The sequence below is a fragment of the Mus caroli genome, chromosome 17 (genome assembly GCF_900094665.2).
Source record: "Mus caroli chromosome 17, CAROLI_EIJ_v1.1, whole genome shotgun sequence".
NCBI classification, from domain to species: domain Eukaryota; kingdom Metazoa; phylum Chordata; class Mammalia; order Rodentia; family Muridae; genus Mus; species Mus caroli.
This window is the reverse complement of record NC_034586.1, coordinates 27312848-27331868: the sequence shown is the minus strand read 5'-3', so window position 1 is coordinate 27331868 and position 19021 is coordinate 27312848. Positions and strand designations below refer to the sequence as shown.

At 49.1% G+C, this 19021-nt stretch overlaps 1 protein-coding gene across 2 annotated transcripts in view; it reads right to left on the bottom strand.

Moving 5' to 3' along the window:
* Pde9a (phosphodiesterase 9A) overlaps positions 1-19021 on the bottom strand; it is an 89102-nt gene that overhangs the window by 17806 nt on the left and 52275 nt on the right. For both annotated transcript variants that reach the window (XM_021149321.1, XM_021149322.1), the window contains exons 5-9: positions 15264-15318; positions 14535-14605; positions 10051-10135; positions 5082-5160; positions 3406-3480 (exon numbers count right to left, since the gene is read on the bottom strand). In XM_021149321.1, coding sequence (XP_021004980.1) covers positions 3406-3480; positions 5082-5160; positions 10051-10135; positions 14535-14605; positions 15264-15318 — 365 coding nt within the window. The remainder of the gene's footprint in view (positions 1-3405; positions 3481-5081; positions 5161-10050; positions 10136-14534; positions 14606-15263; positions 15319-19021) is intronic.

Below are 19021 nucleotides of genomic sequence, written 5' to 3'. Positions count from 1 at the left end.
TTGACATGAACTAAGCCAGTGAGGAATTTGTAACCAAGAGCCTGGCGAGAGCTGCTTTGCTCTGGGAGAAGAAAGTCTCAGTGATTCAGGAGATCTACAATACAGAGCTGAGTGAGACAGCCCTGTGGGCACGTGGCATGACCCCAGCAGAGAGCACGTCTGTAGAGGCCACGTATCAGTACTTGCCTGGTCCTGGGTACCAGTGTCCCAGTACCTGCACAGGGCAGTAGTTGTCAGTGCTATAGCCTGGCTTGTTTCCCCTGCATCTGGACTTGAACTGTGTCCCATGGACATAATATATTGAGGCCCCACTGTGACCTTCCAATCTGACCATATTAGGGATAGGTTTTGACAGAGGCAGCTAAGATAAATGTGGCCATCAAGAGAGGGGGAGTCCCAATTTGATCTGACCATGACTCCGTAGAGACAGATCAGAACACAGACACATAGAGGTGACTGAGAGAAGATGCTAAGATGAGAGAGAATTCAGGAAAGACCAGCCCAGGATACCTTGACCTTGGATATCCGGCTCCAGGGCAGTGAGACAATGAGACACTGGTGTTGTTGAAGTCGCCCAGTCTCTGGTGGTTTGCGGCAGCTGAAGCCAAAGGGCTTGTTATGTAATGTGTATGGGCTGGGCATGCCATAGATAAGGTGAAGCTGTGTGACTACAATATTTTAGTTCTGTCAGGTGAAGAGTTCATTTGGAAAACAGAAAACAACCTCTTATTCAGACCTAGTAGGGTGAGCAGGGCAACTAAACAGGGGGACTTTAGACTGTCACAGAGGATCTGGAGAGCATGCTAGCTACACATTCATCTTCCTTGAGAAGCCAACGACTTTGAAGCTGAAGGTGCCAGAAGGGCCTTCCTACAGAGTGACAGATGTTCTGATCTTGGCTTGAGGATGGCTGGTTCTCAGGCTGTAGGCAGCTGCTGTCCAGAACTTCCCGGCCCTGCACCATCCTGGATGTCAGCCCTCAGGACCCTTGGGCTCAGAGGTGCAGACGGTGTTCTGAGCCACCCTGGAGAGATGAAGCATCTGCTATGAAATCAGAGTTTCGAGACACAGAGAGCTGCCAGACTAAACCATCTGCCGCCACTCTGTGATGGATGCAGTAGCTTCGGAGCCGTAGTGACGGTCTGTTTCCTTGACATTCCTTAACCCCAGCTGAGCCAGTCAGCCAGGTGGTTCCCGGATGTGGCCACGAGTACGAGTAAGACAGAGAGGACTTATGAAATGCCAGTGGGTGGCCCTTCAGTGTGACAGAGCAGCCACCTTATTATGTGCAGCCTTGGGATGGAGCCCCATGGATCAGAGGCAGCAGAATAACAGCAGATCATATCCTGGGTTTCAGTTGAGAAGGGCTAGACACTGGGTAGAGATGTGAGTCGACGTGGCATGACACCCACCAGGAAAGACAGGTGAGCCCCAACAGGGCCCCGATGTTCCTTGACATCCCAGGGCTGGGTAGCTGCCCAGCTCCTCAGCCAATCTCCAGTTACACATCACTGCTGCCCACACTTGGATCTGCCAGAGGCATTTCTGGCTTACCACGTGATGGTAGTGAGAAACCGCCAGAAGCATCCTGTTAGCCTCCCTAGCCAAAGCTATGGGTGGTGGAAGACGTCTCACAGCTGGGTCAAGCTGTGAAAGGCACTCACCACGCCCACTCGCCTGCCCGTCAGAGAGCAGCTATGAGTACAGTTACCAAAGCGAGGGCAGAGGGATCAAGCTTCTGTCATAGCCTCGGGGACAACCGTCACCTCCCACCTCGGGTAGCACAGGGCTTGGAGGTCCCACGGAGCAGGTAGTGGTGGCAGAAGAAAACTCAAGTACTGATTTCTATGCAGCCATTCTCATGGGTGACTTTGGCCGGTTAAGGTCAATGACTATGTATTGGGACCTTCCTCAAAGATGTGCCAGAAGCAGGGCTGGCCACCCGCTGCTGGGAGGAGCCACTTGGCCCCTTGTTGTACCTTTATTTGTCATGGTCTTGCTCTGTTCAGGTCCCAGAGGAATGACACTGACATGACTCTTCAAAGCTCTATCTTGGTCTCCCATATCTGTGCTCAGGGGCATGTGACCCCATGCTGTCCTAGGAGGACTGCACATCTAAGATGCTGCCTGAACCTTTCATTTCTACATTCCAGCCCCAGACCTCAGCGCTGGAGGGCAGAACCCTTGGCAGCTTAATCTCTGGTGGCTTGCTGATGGCTGTGCTTCCAAGGAAGCTCTAAGTAAGCTGGGCTGGGTTCTGCTTTTCTGTCTTGTTGTTGAGTGTGTACTTGTAGGGAGTGTGTGTGTGTGCACATGCGCACACATGCGTGTGAGTGTGTGTGCATGCCTGTGCTCCTGTATGAGAGGTTGATATAGTACCTTCCTTTATTGCTCTCTGCCTCATAGACTGAGGCAGGATCTATCAATCAAACTCAGAGCTCACTGACAAGACTAAGCTAATCAGAATGCTCAGGCCAACTCAGCCTGAGCATTACAGTCAGCAGCCATACCCACCTGATGTCTACATGGGAGTAACAGATCCAAATCCCGGTCCTCATTGTGCACAGCAAGTTCTTTTAGTCACTGAGCATCATCCCAGCCTGTTCTTTGCTTTTCTGGCTAACATGCCCTAGCTAAAGGCTTTCTTATGCCGGGCAAGCAACATACTGGAAGAAGAAATCTATTTGGGAAATTTGGGCACCCTCTTATGGAGAGGCACAGAGTCCCATTGGCTGTGCCTGATCTTGTCAAAGGCAGCAGGGAACATTTTTGCCTATTTTATATGTCCGTGCGTTAGAAAATCTGGGAAGAGTCCTTAGGTTTTGGCGAGCTGACCATAAAGAGCGACGTATTCTTTTAGCCTCCATGTTGGTACTTCTTAGTGAATGAGAAACGTTGAAGAAACATTTTCCTGTCACAAACGACTTCTTTCTCTGCAAACCTCATATCTCTGCTATCTTGTGTCCAGCTGCCCGGGGGTACGGGTGGGGCTCTGCTGGCGACTCTTCCCATGTCTCCTCTTGAGGCCCCCTTCTACAGGAAATAGGTGTTCTAAGCAGCTGCTATGCTCCTGCACGCCTCCATCTTCCCACACCTCCTACAGATGTGGGTGCACCCAGCCCGGGGTCTGGGTCAGCGGGGCATGCTCCAGCAGCAGTAGCCTGGGAGCCGATGTTTGTTTCCCTCGGGAAAGCCCCTTTGCTTGGGCTCTGTCTCCTGTATCCCCCTGAGCCTATCAAATGTCCATTTGAATTAAAATCTATAGATTTGAATTCAGGGGGTTATAACTTAAAAAAAAAAAGACAGGAGAAATGCACAGGAGGGCTAGCCTGGGCTCAGTTCCCATTCATGCAATCCTGAGCAGCTGTTCCCAGTGACCAGGGAACTTGGATGTCCCTCACCTACCTCGTTGGGTTCCCAAAGCCAGACATCAAAGGTGGGCTTCCGTAGGGCTTCGATGGTCTCTGGGGAGAGCAGGTACTGGAAAGGACAGGAGTGGTATGTCAGACGTCTGACACTGTGTATAGACTCAAGCTTGCCTTTCTCTGGAGACTGTCAGTGGACTCCCATCTGTAGTGTCCTGGGCTACAAAGGGCTTCTTAGGGATGTATGGGAGATAGAAATATTCCCTATAAACCCTACAGGAAGACCAACAGAGTCAACTAACCTGGACCCCTGGGAGCTCTCAGAGACTGAGCCATTAAGCAAAGAGAATGCACAGGCTAGAATGGGGCCCCTGGCACACACATCGCAAACGTGCAGTTCAGTCTTCATGTAGTTTGCTCAATGATTGGGGGTGGGGGGGCTGTCATTAAAGCAGTAGCCTGACTATGGTATCCATCCCCAACAGGGCTGCTTTGTCTGGCCTCAGTGGGAGAGGATGTACCTAATCCAGCAAAGATTTGATGTGCCAGGTTGTGGGATATTGTGGGGGGGGGGGAAGCACCCTCTCAGAGAAGAAGGAGAGGGAGGATGGGGGGATAGGGAGCTCTGTGATGGGGGGGCAGGAGGAGGAACAGCAGCATAAATAAATAAAAGAAATATTTCCTATATTTGTCATGATAGCAATTTCATGACTACGTTCATCAAAACTCAGATTCCAAGAAGATGATGAACGCTCAGCTGTCAATCAGATCTCAACAGTAAAAGTTATATCAAGTGAAAGGTCAAGGCAATAAGCCATTCAGTGTATGTTCAAATCTCTGCTGAGAAACTGCTAGGTTTGTCTTGCCGGGAACCACCCCTGGAATCAGCCATGAGCTAAGTCACACACTGGCTGAAGAAGGCCTTGGCCCAGGGTCGGCTCTGCCGGGCACTAAGGTTTCGGGTGAACTGTCAGAATCAAGGTTGATAGTCTAGACATGAGGCAGCAATAGCAAGCCATTCGGGCTAGCCTTTTCTATTTCCCTAAGAAGAGGCCAGCTCAGTTTGTTCCAGGACTGGGCTGTGTAATCTCCAGAAAGATCTGGGCCCTATTTTCCTTGGAAAGGTATTGATCTCTGGGATGATAACTCAGTGGATGGCTAGGACCCAGGTAGAGCAAATCACTGACTAGTGGGCACTGGGGACCTATGGGGGTTTCCAGGAGGACCTGTGGGTGGCCAGCCTAACCGCAGAGTAACTGCGAGCCAGGGCTTAAGCAGAGGCATCTAAAATAACTTTACTCTAGGTCACAGCTACTTGACTAAAAGCTTGGCTTCTTTCAAAATTCACAAAAACTTTTGTGCAAAGCTTTCCATAAAAACTCTGTTCAGGAACAGGGGAGCCAGCGGTGCAGATTTTAAAGAACCTTGTTAAAGTTTCTTGGCGGAATGTTTGTATGCAGATGTCTTTTACTGCCAGCTGTGGGTCCAGGAGGGAGCCAGAAGGGCCATTACCTCCCCGCTCTGGAATCATTTCTCTAAACAAATGTCCAAGAGAAAAATATCCTGCCCGAGAACCTCCCATCCTTCCTTAGCCAGAGACAGAGCTAGAGTGGGGTTGTTATCACTGTGCAGAGTGATGGGCCAAACCTGGGTTCCCGTGTCCTGGTGCTGGGGACACAGAGCTAAATTTGTCCCTGAGCCAGAAATCTATCTTACCTTGGGGTAAGTGGGGACATCACGTCGAGGTGTCAACTTCTTGTTGTCCAAAAAACTGTATTTACACGGACAGTTGGTCCTGGAGGGCAGAGGGAGAACTTGGTTACAGCCGTGTGCTCTGGCTTGGAGGCACTGTATGTGCTGCTCAGGACACCAAAGCAAATGGAGCCTACAGCCACCAGCCAGCCCTGGGACCCTTAGCCCCAGCCCTGGAACACATAGACCCACCCCACTGGATTCATCCTGGGAGTATGAGTCACAGGGGCTGTGAGATGCTTGGCTCTCAGTCTGCAATAGGAAATACCCAAAAAGCTAGATGCTAATGCAGTTAGAGTTCACTGTTAGTTTATCTTCTACAACACCTTTTAAAATGGCACAAGTAAAAAAAAAAATCTCTTTTTCTCTTCCTTTGTTTTATTTTTGAGATAGGATCTCATGTAACCCAAGCAGGCCTCAGAATTGCTATGTAATCAAGGATGACCTTGATTCTGACCTTCCTGCTTGGTAGGATGACAGAGGTGTCTTACCACCCCCAGTTTACGTGGTACTGGAGATGGAAGACAGATTCTCATGCATAGCAGGCAAACACTCCACCAACTGGACCACGTCCCACACTTTTTTTTTTTTTTTTTTTTGAGATAGGGTTTCTCTGTGTAAGATTGGCTGAGCTAGAACTCACACTATAGACCAGGCTGGCTTTGAACTCACAGAGATCTGCTTGCCTCTGCCTCCTGAGTGCTGGGCCTAAATGTATGTGCCAGCACTATCCTGCTCACAGCAAAACATTTTTATTCTCGAAGATGCGGCTGGATGTGACGGTCAGTACACACGTGTGATGTCAGCACTCAACCAATGAGGCTGAAGAATCATTTGTCTGCAGCCAGTCAGGGCTATAGTTGGAGATCCTGACTAAAACAAACAAACAAACAAAAACAAACAAACAAACAAACAAAACAACAAGCCCAAGAGAAAACCAAAGAGAAATCCCAAAGTCTTCCATTTTCTCCCTAAGCCCCACACCCTGAAAGCTACTCTGAGAACATCTTAGAGTGTTTTTTCAGAAGGTTCTTTTTTTTTTTTTTAAAGATTTATTTATTATTATACATAAGTACACTGTGGCTGACTTCAGACACACCAGAAGAGCGTGTCAGATCTCATTACGGGTGATTGTGAGCTACCATGTGGTTGTTGGGATTTGAACTCAGGACCTTCAGTAGAGCAGTCGGTGTTCTTACCTGCTAAGCCATCTCGACAGCCCTCAGAAGGTTCTAAGGCATGGAGGACACACATGGCTACACTTCTCAGCCTCCCAACTATATTTGGTGTTGGGTTAAGAAAAAAGAGATAAAAACCCTACAACCTGGAGGGTTAAAATTGAATCTACTTAGTTTTTCACAACATTACAAGTGATAAAAGATCACAGAACAGTCGATTTAAGTTTCTTTTCCTTCAAAACTAGATGAATACACCTAGAGGGGGAAAAACCCAGGAGTCCGGCTTTGCAATAGATTTCAACTGAACCAGTGACCCCCCCCCCCCGCAGCCTCCAGCTGTGTTGTCTGAAGTCTCCCATGAGCCTGTGCAGTTTCCCAGCCTAGAATCATAAATCTTTTCCTTTTGAAACACAGCCTTCAGTTGCCTCTCTCCCAACTGCACCACTTGCAAAACCTACCAGCTTATTGTGATAGTCGCTGTACCAAGGGGATTCTAACAGATTTAGCAAACGTATAGGATTTGCTATAGGAACCAACAGAAGGAGCCAATCAAATGCTCCAGTGAAGCCATCTGCACCTCCACCCTGACTATGAGAGGTCCGTTATGCTCTTGGCTATATAGGGTAACATTGTTTCTCCTTCAGTCTCTCCTATACACATAACCGCACTGTGTTCTGTTCAGCGGTCTGTCTTCTGCCTTCCCGGAGAGCATATGGAAGCCCTCCCAGGCAGGAAGCTGACTGCTGGAATCTAGCTCCTACCTAGCCATTGAGGCCTTGGGGGCAGACTGGGCTGCTAGATGCCTGCTGACCCTGCCTTGGCCAGCCTCTTCCGGCTCTGAGCCCCGTTGCCACAGGAACCAGTATCCTCCAGCGGGCAGAGCAGCTGGCCTAGTGCCTCTTCTTTTTGTTCTGTCTAGAGCTCACTTTTGCCTCATTTCCTGGGCTTCCCATCCTTCCACCCCCTGGGGCTCAGTTCATGGCCAAGGCCATTCGACTGAGACACATGCAGAGAGTACAGACCTCAAGCCTCAGTCAATACTCTCTGTCTGCATTACCCGACACTGGCCTTGCAGGATACTCTTTCCCTCCTTGCATGGGAACCACAGCAACCATATTTTCCCAGTAGAATATGTGTGCGCCTCTGCCCTGAATGTGAGCTGGCTATTGGAATCCATCCCTTTCAGGGAAACAGAAACCTCAGTGAGTCTAAGGAGAATACCGTCTGCCCAAGGCTGTGTACACCCTGTCTCTTGTCTCTAGGTAGGTTCTGATGGATCCAGCCCCTGTCAGAGTGTGTTCAAAAGTGGGTAAATGTCAGTCTGTCCTTCAGGCTCATGAGCTACTGTAAGCGTAGAGCTAGGCTCTACCTCACCTGGTCTCCTGTCCCTTCTGTTCCCTGAGGAAGGTGGTGTCTGCACCTCTCAAGGGTGCAACCTTTCTCCACAGTCTAGGGGATCTACACAGCCTTATCCTGAGGGGCGGGGGGGGGGGGAGGGGCTTGATGGCTGAGTGTGCTTCTGCACTTAAAATGGACTCCTTCCATCAACAAGACAGAAGAGGTACCACAAATACCACCTTCTCCATCCTGCATCCTGAACATTAAAGCACTGGCTCAGAATAGAAGAGTGGCTCCAGGTGCCTGAGCCAGGACTAGGCACAGACTAGAGCCAGGCCAGAGCTTCGCATCTGTTTGCTCATTTGGAGGCAGAGCCTGAGCATCTCTCCCTGTCTCTTTCTTACAAGGGACACCTCCAGTGCTGTCTGCAGAGAATGCTGTCTCTGTGAGCATGCGGAGGCATCAGAGGGCTGTTTTATGTCTTTAAACTGTACTTGTGGGGTACAGAGGCACACCCGTCACTGAGACAAGCCAAAAGCCCACTCCAGGCAGACTGCCAGTGCTGCTGATGGGGGCTGGCACAGAGGCCACCTGCCCCTACCTGGTCCTGGGAACCATGCCTTCTGGGGTGATCACAGGCTAAGTGAGGTCTTGGGTCAGAGGCTGTTGCACTGGTTCCCAGCCTCACTGAGTATCTGTTCTCCACGTGACTCTGGTTCTTCTTAGGGGTCATGCATATGGGACTCTCCTGGCCCCTGAAGATCAGCTACCTTCACAGGAACAGTGGGAGTGAGCTGATCACTCAGTGTCCTGTGGCTGCAAGATTCTTTGCCCTGCCCTTCACCTTAATCTAATGGAACAGGAGCTCCTTGGGCTGGAGAGATGGCTCAGTGGTTAAGAACACTCACTGCTCTTCCCAAGGTCCTGAGTTCAAATTCCAGCAACCACGTGGTGGCTCACAACCATCTGTAATGAAATCTGATGCCTTCTTCTGGTGTGTCTGAACACAGCTACAGTGTACTCATAATAAATAAATAAATAAATCTATAATAATAATAATAATAATAATAATAATAATAATAAAGAGCTCCTTAACTCTACACCAGCTAGCCACTCCACATGATCCTGAGTGTGACACGGTCCCCATAGAATACCCTGATTCACCTCTCTTCCCTATACTGTGCCCTCTTGGCAACAACCAGGCTGACCACCATGGTGGGAATTCATGGGGACCACCAGATTTCCCAGTACCCCCTCCCTGCAGGCAAGAGCCATGCCCCACTCTCACAGGCAGCCTGAGAGTGTTGTCTCTAGAATGCTTGAGGTTGGGGTCCTCAGACAACTGACATCATTGGTTCAGGACTGGTTCTTAACTCAGGATGCTGCCCCGTAGCTGTGGGTCCTGTAGTTGTGGCTTTAGAGGATGGTCCTACTGACAAGCCATGCCAGAGACATGTTTTGCTTGGATTATTATTGGTCACTGGTTTCTGAGGATATCACCCTTAAAGGGCCATGTGACCCAGTCCATATAAATGGGAGTATCCTCTGTGCTCCTCTAACAGAGGGGGCTACCCTTGGGAACTAGGAGACCTAGGGATAAAAACTGGGTACTTGGTCACTATAAACCAAACACCTTTCTCTTTTTACTGTTATCTTTTTACTGGTATCAGTTAGGCATGGTGGCACATGCCCTTAACCCCCAACAGAGGCAGGTGGATCTCTGTTAGTTTGAGGCCAGCATGGTCTACATAGTGGGATCCAGGACAGCCAGGGCTAAACAAAGAAACAAACAAATACACCCCCCATCAAAATAACAAAAAAATGGACACCAAATTCTTTCAAGTATGGAATTTACTGTTACTCGGGGCTCTGGAGAAGAAAAGACAGCTCAGCAGCTATGAGCATTTAGTGCTCTTGCAGGGGGCTGGGGTTCTATTCCCAGCACTCACGTGGCAGCTCACAACTGCCTGTAACTCTAGTTCCAGAAGTTCTGATGCCTCCTTTTGGCCAGCATGGGCACGAGACATGCAAGTGGGACACAGACATGCCTACAGGGAAACACCCATAGACATAAAAATACATCTTCCTGAGTTCAGTGCCTACCAACCACAAGGTGGCTCACAACCATCTGTAATAGGATGTGGTACATGAAGACAGAGTATATATATATATATATATATATATATATATATATATATATAATGTATACAATATATAGTATATATGTATACAATATATAATAAATCTTTTAAAAAGTGAAAAGGAAAGAAAATGGGAGAGTAGTTGATCTCTGATACAACAGGCTGTGTTATCCATGTTGGAAGCAGATCAAGGCACATTAGCTATATAGCCCATCCCACGGTTTCCACTGAGCCCTGTCCAGGATCGGTTTCCACAGCCCCTGGACACAGACTTACCTGCTGTTCCTAGCTGCCAATTCCTCCCGCATCTTTTTAATGTCACTCTTGCATTTTTCGATCTCCACCACTTTAAGTCCTTCCACTGGTGACAAAGAGACACAGACGGGGAGGGGGTTACTGGAGGTAATCGTGGGGGGGGTGTCTAGCCAGACTGGCAGCTGAGGGTCCCAGAAGGATGCTGGACTTGTGGCAAAGGTGTCTCTACCTTCCCACACTACTGATATTGAGGGCTCCCTCACCTTCCCACCAGCCAGGAGAGAAACAGGCACAGTCAAGGAGATGAGGGACCAGACTCAGTCCTATCCCTGGGGTCCCAGCTAACGAATGAGAGTGGCTGCCCACAAGCCAGTAGCCAATCTGCTCCCTCGGAGCTGGGAACGGTTGGACTGCTGCTGGAAGCTGGGTTCTTGAGGAAGAAAAAAAATTATGTCTGTAACTTTATGACTGCACCTTAGTTTCCTGCCAAAGGACACTACCCATGGTGTGAGCTATTCCCCTTCCCACTAATAATTGCTAAAAACACAGCGTGACCTTTTCTAAAGGAAAACAGCCATTTGGGGACTTAGTGGATTCCTGACAATGCCTCTAACCCAAGAAGAGGAACTGCAGATTGGGTGCATGTGCAAAGACAACCTGGTGTGACTCAGCCTCTTTCTAGGTTCTCCAGAACTGTCCAAGGTAGTGGCCAACCTGGGATAGGGTTTCATAGGGACACCGTCTCTTCTGCACAAAGGGACACGGTCAGCCCTGGTCCGGGTGACTTGCTTCTGGGCCAGAGAAGCTTCTGCCTGTCCCATACAAGGCTGGTATGTGCAGACCAAAATGAAGGTCTCTGGCATCAGTCTGGGGACAGGGTGGTGGCAGCCTGGGGACAAGTCTAGGCAGCAGCTGTGGGGAACACAGAGGCTAGGCAGGTTTGGTCACCCACTCGGTCACCCTTCCTTTTAAGTGGGGTTCTTCATGCTTTCTTGTATCACTGGCACCCACAGAAGCTGTTGAAGGCCACTGGACATTCTTCCGAGGACATCACTCAAGCACCCTTCGTTCCATAGTGATGAGTTCAATATGGCTGCCACAGTCTTGTGTAAACCTGGTTGCGTTTCTTTGCAGGTTGAAGGCTTACCTCTGGGACATGGACCCAACATGAGGCAGATCGACAAGCAGAGCAAGCTGCAGCTCAATCAATCAATCAATCAATCAATCATCAATGTTTAAAAGGCAGAGCATGGAGGAAGGCCAACAGATCCTAGGAGATGTGTGGCAGACTCCACTTGGCATGTGTGTGAAAGACCACAGCCTGGCTCTAACGCACAATCTTCCTGTCTTGGTTTGTAAGTGGCTGGGATTAGAGGTGTGACCTGGTGTTCTGTTGTTCATCGCAGGCCCCCTTCAGTCCTCCTACTATCAGATCCTGTAGAAGGAAGCCATGTGCTCCATTCTGTGATGTCTTCACAGACCATTGGACTCATGGCCTGACCCAAGTTTCATCCATTAGGGTTCTATGGTGGTTTGAATATGCTTGGCTTAGGGAATGAACTATTTGGAGGTGTGCCACTTTGGGCGTGAGCTTTAAGATCCTCCTCCTAACCATGGGGGTAGGGTGAGGATGGGGGTAGGCAATGAAACCCTTGTCCTAGCTGCCTGGAAGCCAGTCTTCTCCTGGCAGTCTTCAGATAAAGATGGAGAATTCTCAGCTCCTCTTATACCATGCCTGCCTGGATGCTGCCATGCTCCCGCCTGGATGATAATGGACTGACCCTCTGAACCTGTAAGCCAGCCCCAATTAAATGTCCTTTTGAGAGTTGCCTTGCCAGGCAGTGGAGGTGCATGCCTTTAATCCTAGGCAGAGGCAGGCGGATTTCTGAGTTCGAGGCCAGCCTGGTCTACAGAGTGAGTTCCCAGGACAGCCGAGGCTATACAGAGAAACCCTGTCTTGAAAAAAAAAAAAAAAAAAAAGGAAAACCCTAGCTAAGACAGGTCCCCTGTCCCTCTCAAGTTTGACCTACAGGTAGGCACAGATACTCCAAGCTAAAGTAGGAGTCGCCCTGAACCATTTGCCATTGCCAGTGCCCTGGTGACACAGCCTACATAGGCCTTCTGACATGCTGGCCTGCAGAGTTACCTGCTTTGGAATCATGGGAAATGCATGTGGACTTCAGAAGAGGGGAAATGCCTGCAGAGGACCGAGAGGGCGATGGCGTCCCCCTGGAACTGGAGTTACAGAGAGTTATGAGCCACATGGATGGGTGTCTGGAAATCAAACCCAGGTCCTCTGGAACTGCAGCCAGTGTTCTTAATCGTGGGGCCGCCTCTCCAGCTCCAACTTCAGAAGAGGTTTCTGTGGGCTTCTGTACTTTGTTGCCTCCCAATAAGAAATTATTTAAGAGTGAATTCCTAAGGGAGATGTTGGCTCTGTGGAAAACATTCTTAGCAGTAGCTAAAGGCAATTTTACCTTCTTCAACACTAAGAACTCACAGGAACTGTGGACATACTCTCTCTCTCCTATCTGCAAAGCTAAGGGACTTCACTCGAAGAGGGAATAGAGAGCTGCTTTTCAATGCTTTCTCCTGGGACTGCTCTTAAAGTTTGCCTCGGGCACAGTTCCTGAATGACACCGAAAGACTGGTTCCCATTCAGTTCAGTATGGAAATTCTGGATTGTTTGTGTACCCTGGTACCCCTGTCTTCTGGCATTAGCTCTGGCTGCGGGCCACACTGGTGTTTAGGTCTTGGTGTCGGTCCAGGGCATGAGTACAAAGAGTAGATGGAGCAGGGATGCCCTGTGTCCCCACCACAACATACCAGGAAGGAAGTGAATAGCTCTGGGCAGGATAGGAGGCAAGGGCCAGGCTGTTCCATGGTTATGAAATCACCTTTGACCCTCTAGTAATCCCAGACTCCTTAAAAGCTAAACATTTACACAGAATGGGGGGGGGGAGTGCTGACAGTCACAGAGGAGAAACGTGTATTTGGTTTAAGGTCAAAGAGCAAGCAGGAAATTCCGTTCACTACAAGGTCAGTGCGGTGTGGGGGTTTACAGCTGGGTGTCCCTAACCCTGAGACACAGATAACAGTTAGTGACACCCAGATGGGCCTGTGTGTGCACACATGCTTTCCAGTGTGTCTGTTCATGTCTTTGTGTATATGTTTGTGCCTAGTTGTGTGTCTGTATGGAACAGTGACTCACAGTATCTTCCTGGCAGCCTGCCCAGCCACCCAGGGCCAGGATCCTGAGACTACCACTTGATTTAAACAAAAGATCCTTGGCAGATATTAGGTAAAGAACTTGAAATGGGAACATCCTCGATTCAAATGGCAGTGTCCTTACAAGAAACAGGAAGGGCATGGGCGACAGGATCAGGCGGAAGCCATACACTGATCCCAGCTAGGGAGTGGGAAGGACTAACAGGAGTCAGGTTAGAACTGACTCTCTCTAAGATCCCAGAGGAACCAGCCTTGCTGACACTTCCCAAGCTGGAGTGGTCAGCTTCCAGCACCTCGGAGTGGGCACTGCTGTGACTTACACATGCCTCCTGTGTGCCGTCCTTTACTGGAGCGGTCACTAACTTTTCTGTGGCTCCTCACCATCCCCAGGTGGAACAAGATAGTCTTGAGGACCCAAAGACCAGCTGACTTGGGGAAAGCCAATGAACTCTGAGAGGTACACACGGGATGGTGGGAAACATGTACCAGCTTATTCCGATGAGCCACGTCTTGTATGAGAAGCAATTAAAAAAATCAACCCCCCCCCCAAAAAAAAAAGCAGCATTTTGTCTTATGAACAGAGTCAGCCACATATTCTTCAGGGGTGTTGGTCTCCTGTTTGAATTTTGTTTACTCAGCCCAAGTTAATAAATCAGGTGCCCGGGTATCACCAGGCTGAGCCTGACAGTGACAGAGAGCCTGGCTGTGGAGCTGAGGGTGCAACACGGGCTCCATGGGCCTGTGGAGCAGAAGCATCGATCCTTCATCAATCCAGTCACTGCGGATGAGGTGACTTGAAGCTATTTCCTTCCCCAAATCTGGCTGGCTCTTTGGAAATGGAATGGAAACTGGACTTGACTCTCTCTTGCTTGCAGTGGTCAGAAATTGGGACCAAAATGTCACCTATTCCAAACTGCAGAAGCAAGCTGCACAGCTGTGTGAAGAGAAGAGAAGACCCCCCCCTCCCCACCCTCCTGCCTCACGGAGAGAGGAACAAGAGCTACAGCCCTGGCAGAGGTTCTACCGGGCCAGACAGAGGCCGTTGGGGTTTATGGTTTGTGTTTGGTGCACAAAGCTTCATACAAGCTTTAACAGAAACGTGTGCTGAGATCTGCCCTTGGCCAGCCTCTGTCAAATCAGAGTGGCACACAGAAAGCATGCATTTGCCTTCAGCACCGAACTGCTCACTGTTCTAAGTGGCTGATTCCAACAGAGGTTAAAAGACAACATAAGCAGAAAGGAAAAACAACAACAACAACAACAACAACTCCACTCACATTCCACCCGTTTCTCCAGCACGGCCAGGTGGTTTGCAACTTCGGCTTTCAGCTCGTTGATCTTAAACGCTCTGGGGGCAAAAAGCAGGGAAAAAAGATAAAACACAAGACCCAGACCAGCAAACGTTTATAGGTCCCTGCCTGGGGTGAGGTCTCCAGGGAGCCTGGGGAGGGGACCAAGACAGCAGGAGGTGCATTTAAGGAATGCATAATGTCTCCGAGTCTGGTGTTATTACTACTCTGTCCTGGGCTCTCAGAGTAAACTTAAGCTGGGTTGACCCATGCCTGTGTCCTGCCCTGCCCAGTAAGGACAGCTGTGGGGTGCCATGCCCCATGGTGGTTCAATCATTTGGTTCTGAGCGACAAGAACATACCATACAGAAGTCACTTTGGGAAACTGACAACTAAAGGTGTTGGCAAACTAAAGGGAAGCCATCCACTCACACAACAGCATCTCAGTGGGAGACACCCCTTGGTAGAGGGTGTTTTGTAGATAGCTCTGAGCCTTAGAAGAATGAAGGGGGATGTATTCACCACCTCCAGAACTCATGTTCTACAAGCGGCCATTGGACAAGGTTTTGGGGATATGGTGAAGGTTTGCTAGGCTGGCTACAGAAGCTACAGAGGGCTGACTGGCTAAGGGCCAGCTCCCGTGAGTCTGGAAAGGATGTACAGAGAGCATTTGGTACCTGGAGAATTGTTATGGTACCTGGAGAATTGTTACGGTACCTGGAGAATTGTTCCGCCACCTGGGCCAGCACGCCCTGGATAAGTTCTTCTCGTTCTACAAACCAAAGAAGAGAAACCAATGGAGGCTGGCAGGACAGCCGTGGAGACAAGCAGGTGGCTAAGGGTACTACTATCCCTGTGTGAGCCACAGGTGCTACTGTGGAAGGATGTTTGGGCTGTCCATCACAGGTAGCAGGGCCTCCCTGGGTACCGGTTTCTCCTCTTCTCTGTTGCCTGCTTGTCCTGGTCCATTGCCAGTGGCCCCAGGGCTGATGTTCTCCAGACACTGTTAAAGCTAGATAAGGCAGGCAGGCTTCGGGGGCTCTAAATATGGGCAGCATTCTCACGGTGCTCGTTTTATGGGGACAATTAGCATGGCAGAGTGGGGTCAATGCGCCAGTGAGTGAAAACATGGTGTTCTCAGGATGGGCCTGCAGAGAGGAAGCGGGCTGGGTGGAGCAGGCCTGGCCTTTTCTGGCTTGCCCTGTAAAACTGGGCTGGGTGGTTGGTTTTACAAGGTTCAGGTCCCAGGCTGATCATAACTTGTCTCTTTCCTATTTCCTGACCAGCCCAGTTCTGGGACTCGCAGACGGTCATGACATCACCCTTTGAAGTGATTCTATCTTCACTTCAAGGAAGGGGAGACCTTCGTGTCCTAGCTAAGCATTTGTTCATGGCCCCCAAACTCAGAGACTCTATAAAGGAATTCATAGACTCTTCTTTGTTGGCCTGACGCTTAACTCTCACCAGCAACCAAAATGTAGCAAACCAACTTGTAGGAGTCTGGTCTCTCCTTTCGCTATGTGGATTTTGGCAACCAAACTCAGGTCTCTAGGCTTGTTGGCAAGTGCCTTTAACCATCAAGCCATCTTGTGGGCCTCAGGATTTGTTAAATTAGATATGATGTGTCTGCATTGTAGACTCATATTCTACTATTGATAATAAATCCAGCTCAGCACACCTTTAAATCCCAGGGAGAGTGGGGCAGGAGTTAGCGGGCCAGGTGGGTGAGAAGAACAAGTTTAAGGTTAGCTTTAACTGCACAACAAGATCCTGTCTAAAATGGAAAGAAGAGGAAAAAGCTAAATAATTATTTAAAAATGTTCATGTCTGGAGGCAGAGGCAGGAGGATTTACCCATGATAAGCCAGCCAGGATGACATAGCAAGACCTTGACTCTAAAAACAAAACAAAACAAAACAAAAAAAAACCAACAGAAGTTAACATTTGTTATTAGACTTAAAAGGTGGTTTTTAGGGGCTAAGGAAATCTTTCGGAGATTAGGAACATTTGCTGTTCTCGCAGAGGACCGGGGTCTGATTCTTAGCACCACACAGGGGCTCACAGTCAACCATCTACACAAACCTCCAGTCCCAGGGGATGGAATGCCCCTTGTGATCTCCACGGGTATGAGGCAGGTACACAGTACAGAGACAAGCACATACACATTAAACACATAAAACACATTAAGCACATACACATTCAACAAACCTCAAAAGCTTCATTCAAATGATCTTTGAAAAGTAACATAGAATGCTTCCATTTTTTTTTTTCAAACATGTTGGGAGGGAAGCTTCCAGAACACTAACAATAGTTATCTTTTGTTTATGAGATTCCATTGTGCTATTTTTGATGTCTCAGAGAACCCTTATTTTCCACCATGAACATATATATTAATTTTACAACGAGAAAGAAGTGTTTTCCCCCTCACATCTTGGTCACCTTCAGCTAAGGAACAGAACATGTCCTGCACCAGAAGTCTCCTTGGGCTCCCTTTGTCGCCGTCCCTCCCCAGGCCACCTCTGTCCTGATCTAAGCAGATGCCGGCTCATGGGCTTCACAGGAATGCAGGGGCGCTGTGCATGTCCTCCTGTGTCTAACTGCTGTGTTAGTCTACTGCGGAGACTGGGTTGCATTGGTGCCCCATAGAACCTGCCATGAAGGTACATCGATCATCACCAGGCTCATGCCCCTAAAAACTCCAAAATTAGCAAATCAGGTCATCAGCCGTGAGAATACCATTTCAAGCAGCACAGGGTCGGGCGACACTGTGACGGCACATGCAGATGGCATGGAGTCCCTTAAGGAAGTTCTGCGGCTGGGGCTGGATGGTATAGCCTGCTATGTGAACCCCGGAAGATGCTTCCACGTGCAGACACCACACTCCATCTCCGTGCGTCTTCAACAACAAGCTGTTGTAACACCCCCTCCTATGGATATTCAACATGACAGGAGCAGTGGCCTGGTCTGATCTATTTCCGGGCGTTTTGTGCTCCCTTCCTACCTTGCTTTTGGCAGGATTTGCTATGTAGTCCAGGCTGGCCTCTGACTTGGGCTATCTTTATACTGCAGCCTTCCATATGATGGGAGCACCAGTTTCAGCCATTATGCCTCCCCTCCCCTCCCCTCCCCTCCCCTCCCCTCCCTTCCTTTCTTCCTTCCTAAAATATATTTGCTAGTGTTTATTCACTGGACACAATAAAAACAAAAAAACAAAAACCCCAAATCAATCAATCATTGGGTCTCAACTTATGGGTCACTAACGACCCTTTCACAATGGTCGCCTAAGATCACAGTAGTGAAATTACTGGGAAGTAGTGAAGGGATAATTCTATAGTTGGAGGTCACAACATCATGAAGAATTGTATTGTAGGGTCTCAGCATTAGGAAGGTTGAACCACTGGCCTAGATTAACCTGTTAAGCCTTCTCTGTTTTACCGCCTATAGGCCGGTCTTCTGGTGTCATGTGACCTTACACTCCCTGTGGGTTCACTTTGAGTGCAGGTTCAGTCACCCCGACCCAGCTTCTGGTTGTCTGCCTCCCATCTACCCAGGTGTCAACCCAGATGTCTGCCTTAAACCACTTCCTCCAGCTGACCACCCCCCTCTGGGCAGCTAGATACAGCCTACCTGACTCACCTGCTGCCCCACACCCGGCACACAATGTGCAGCCCTATGCTATGGTAACCATTTCGCCAACACTGGGAACTTTCAGAACTCATGTCTGCTTGCTTTAAATCACCAATTATAATTCCCCAGGAGGAACCCCATGCAGTAATTCTCAGGACACAATAAAGGCATTCACCTACAGGTCACAAGAAAGGCATTCACCTACAGGTCACAATAAAGGCACTCACCTACAGGTCACAATAAAGGCACTCACCTACAGGTCACAATAAAGGCACTCACCTACAGGTCACCTTCTGTCTTTGTTCTTATGCTGCTGGCCTCTCTTTGTTCTTATGCTGCTGGCCTCTCTGTATGGCCTACAGTCACCTGTCTATCATAAATAATGGCATCTTTGCCTCAAGCTTGTGTCTCCTAATCATCCAAACGGTGCTCCCTACCTAAGACCCAGAACCTTTCAAGCGAGTGGGTGTAGATAACCCATGGCCACCTGGCTTCACATCCTGTAAGAAGAAAAATCGTGGCTCAGCTGTTAAGAGCACTGACTGCTCTTCCAGTGGTCCTGAGTTCAATTCCCAGCAACCACATGGTGTCTGTCTCACAACCATCTGTAATGGGATCCATATGCCCTCATCTGGTGTGTCTGAAGACAGCTACAGTGTACTCATATACATGAAATAAATAAATCAAATCTTTAAAAGGAAAAAAAAAAAGGCAGGGCAGTGGTGGCGTACACCTTTAATCCCAGCACTTGGAGGCAGAGGCAGGAGGATTTCTGAGTTCGAGGCCAGCCTGGTCTACAAAGTGAGTTCCAGGACAGCCAGGGCTATACAGAGAAACCCTGTCTCGAAA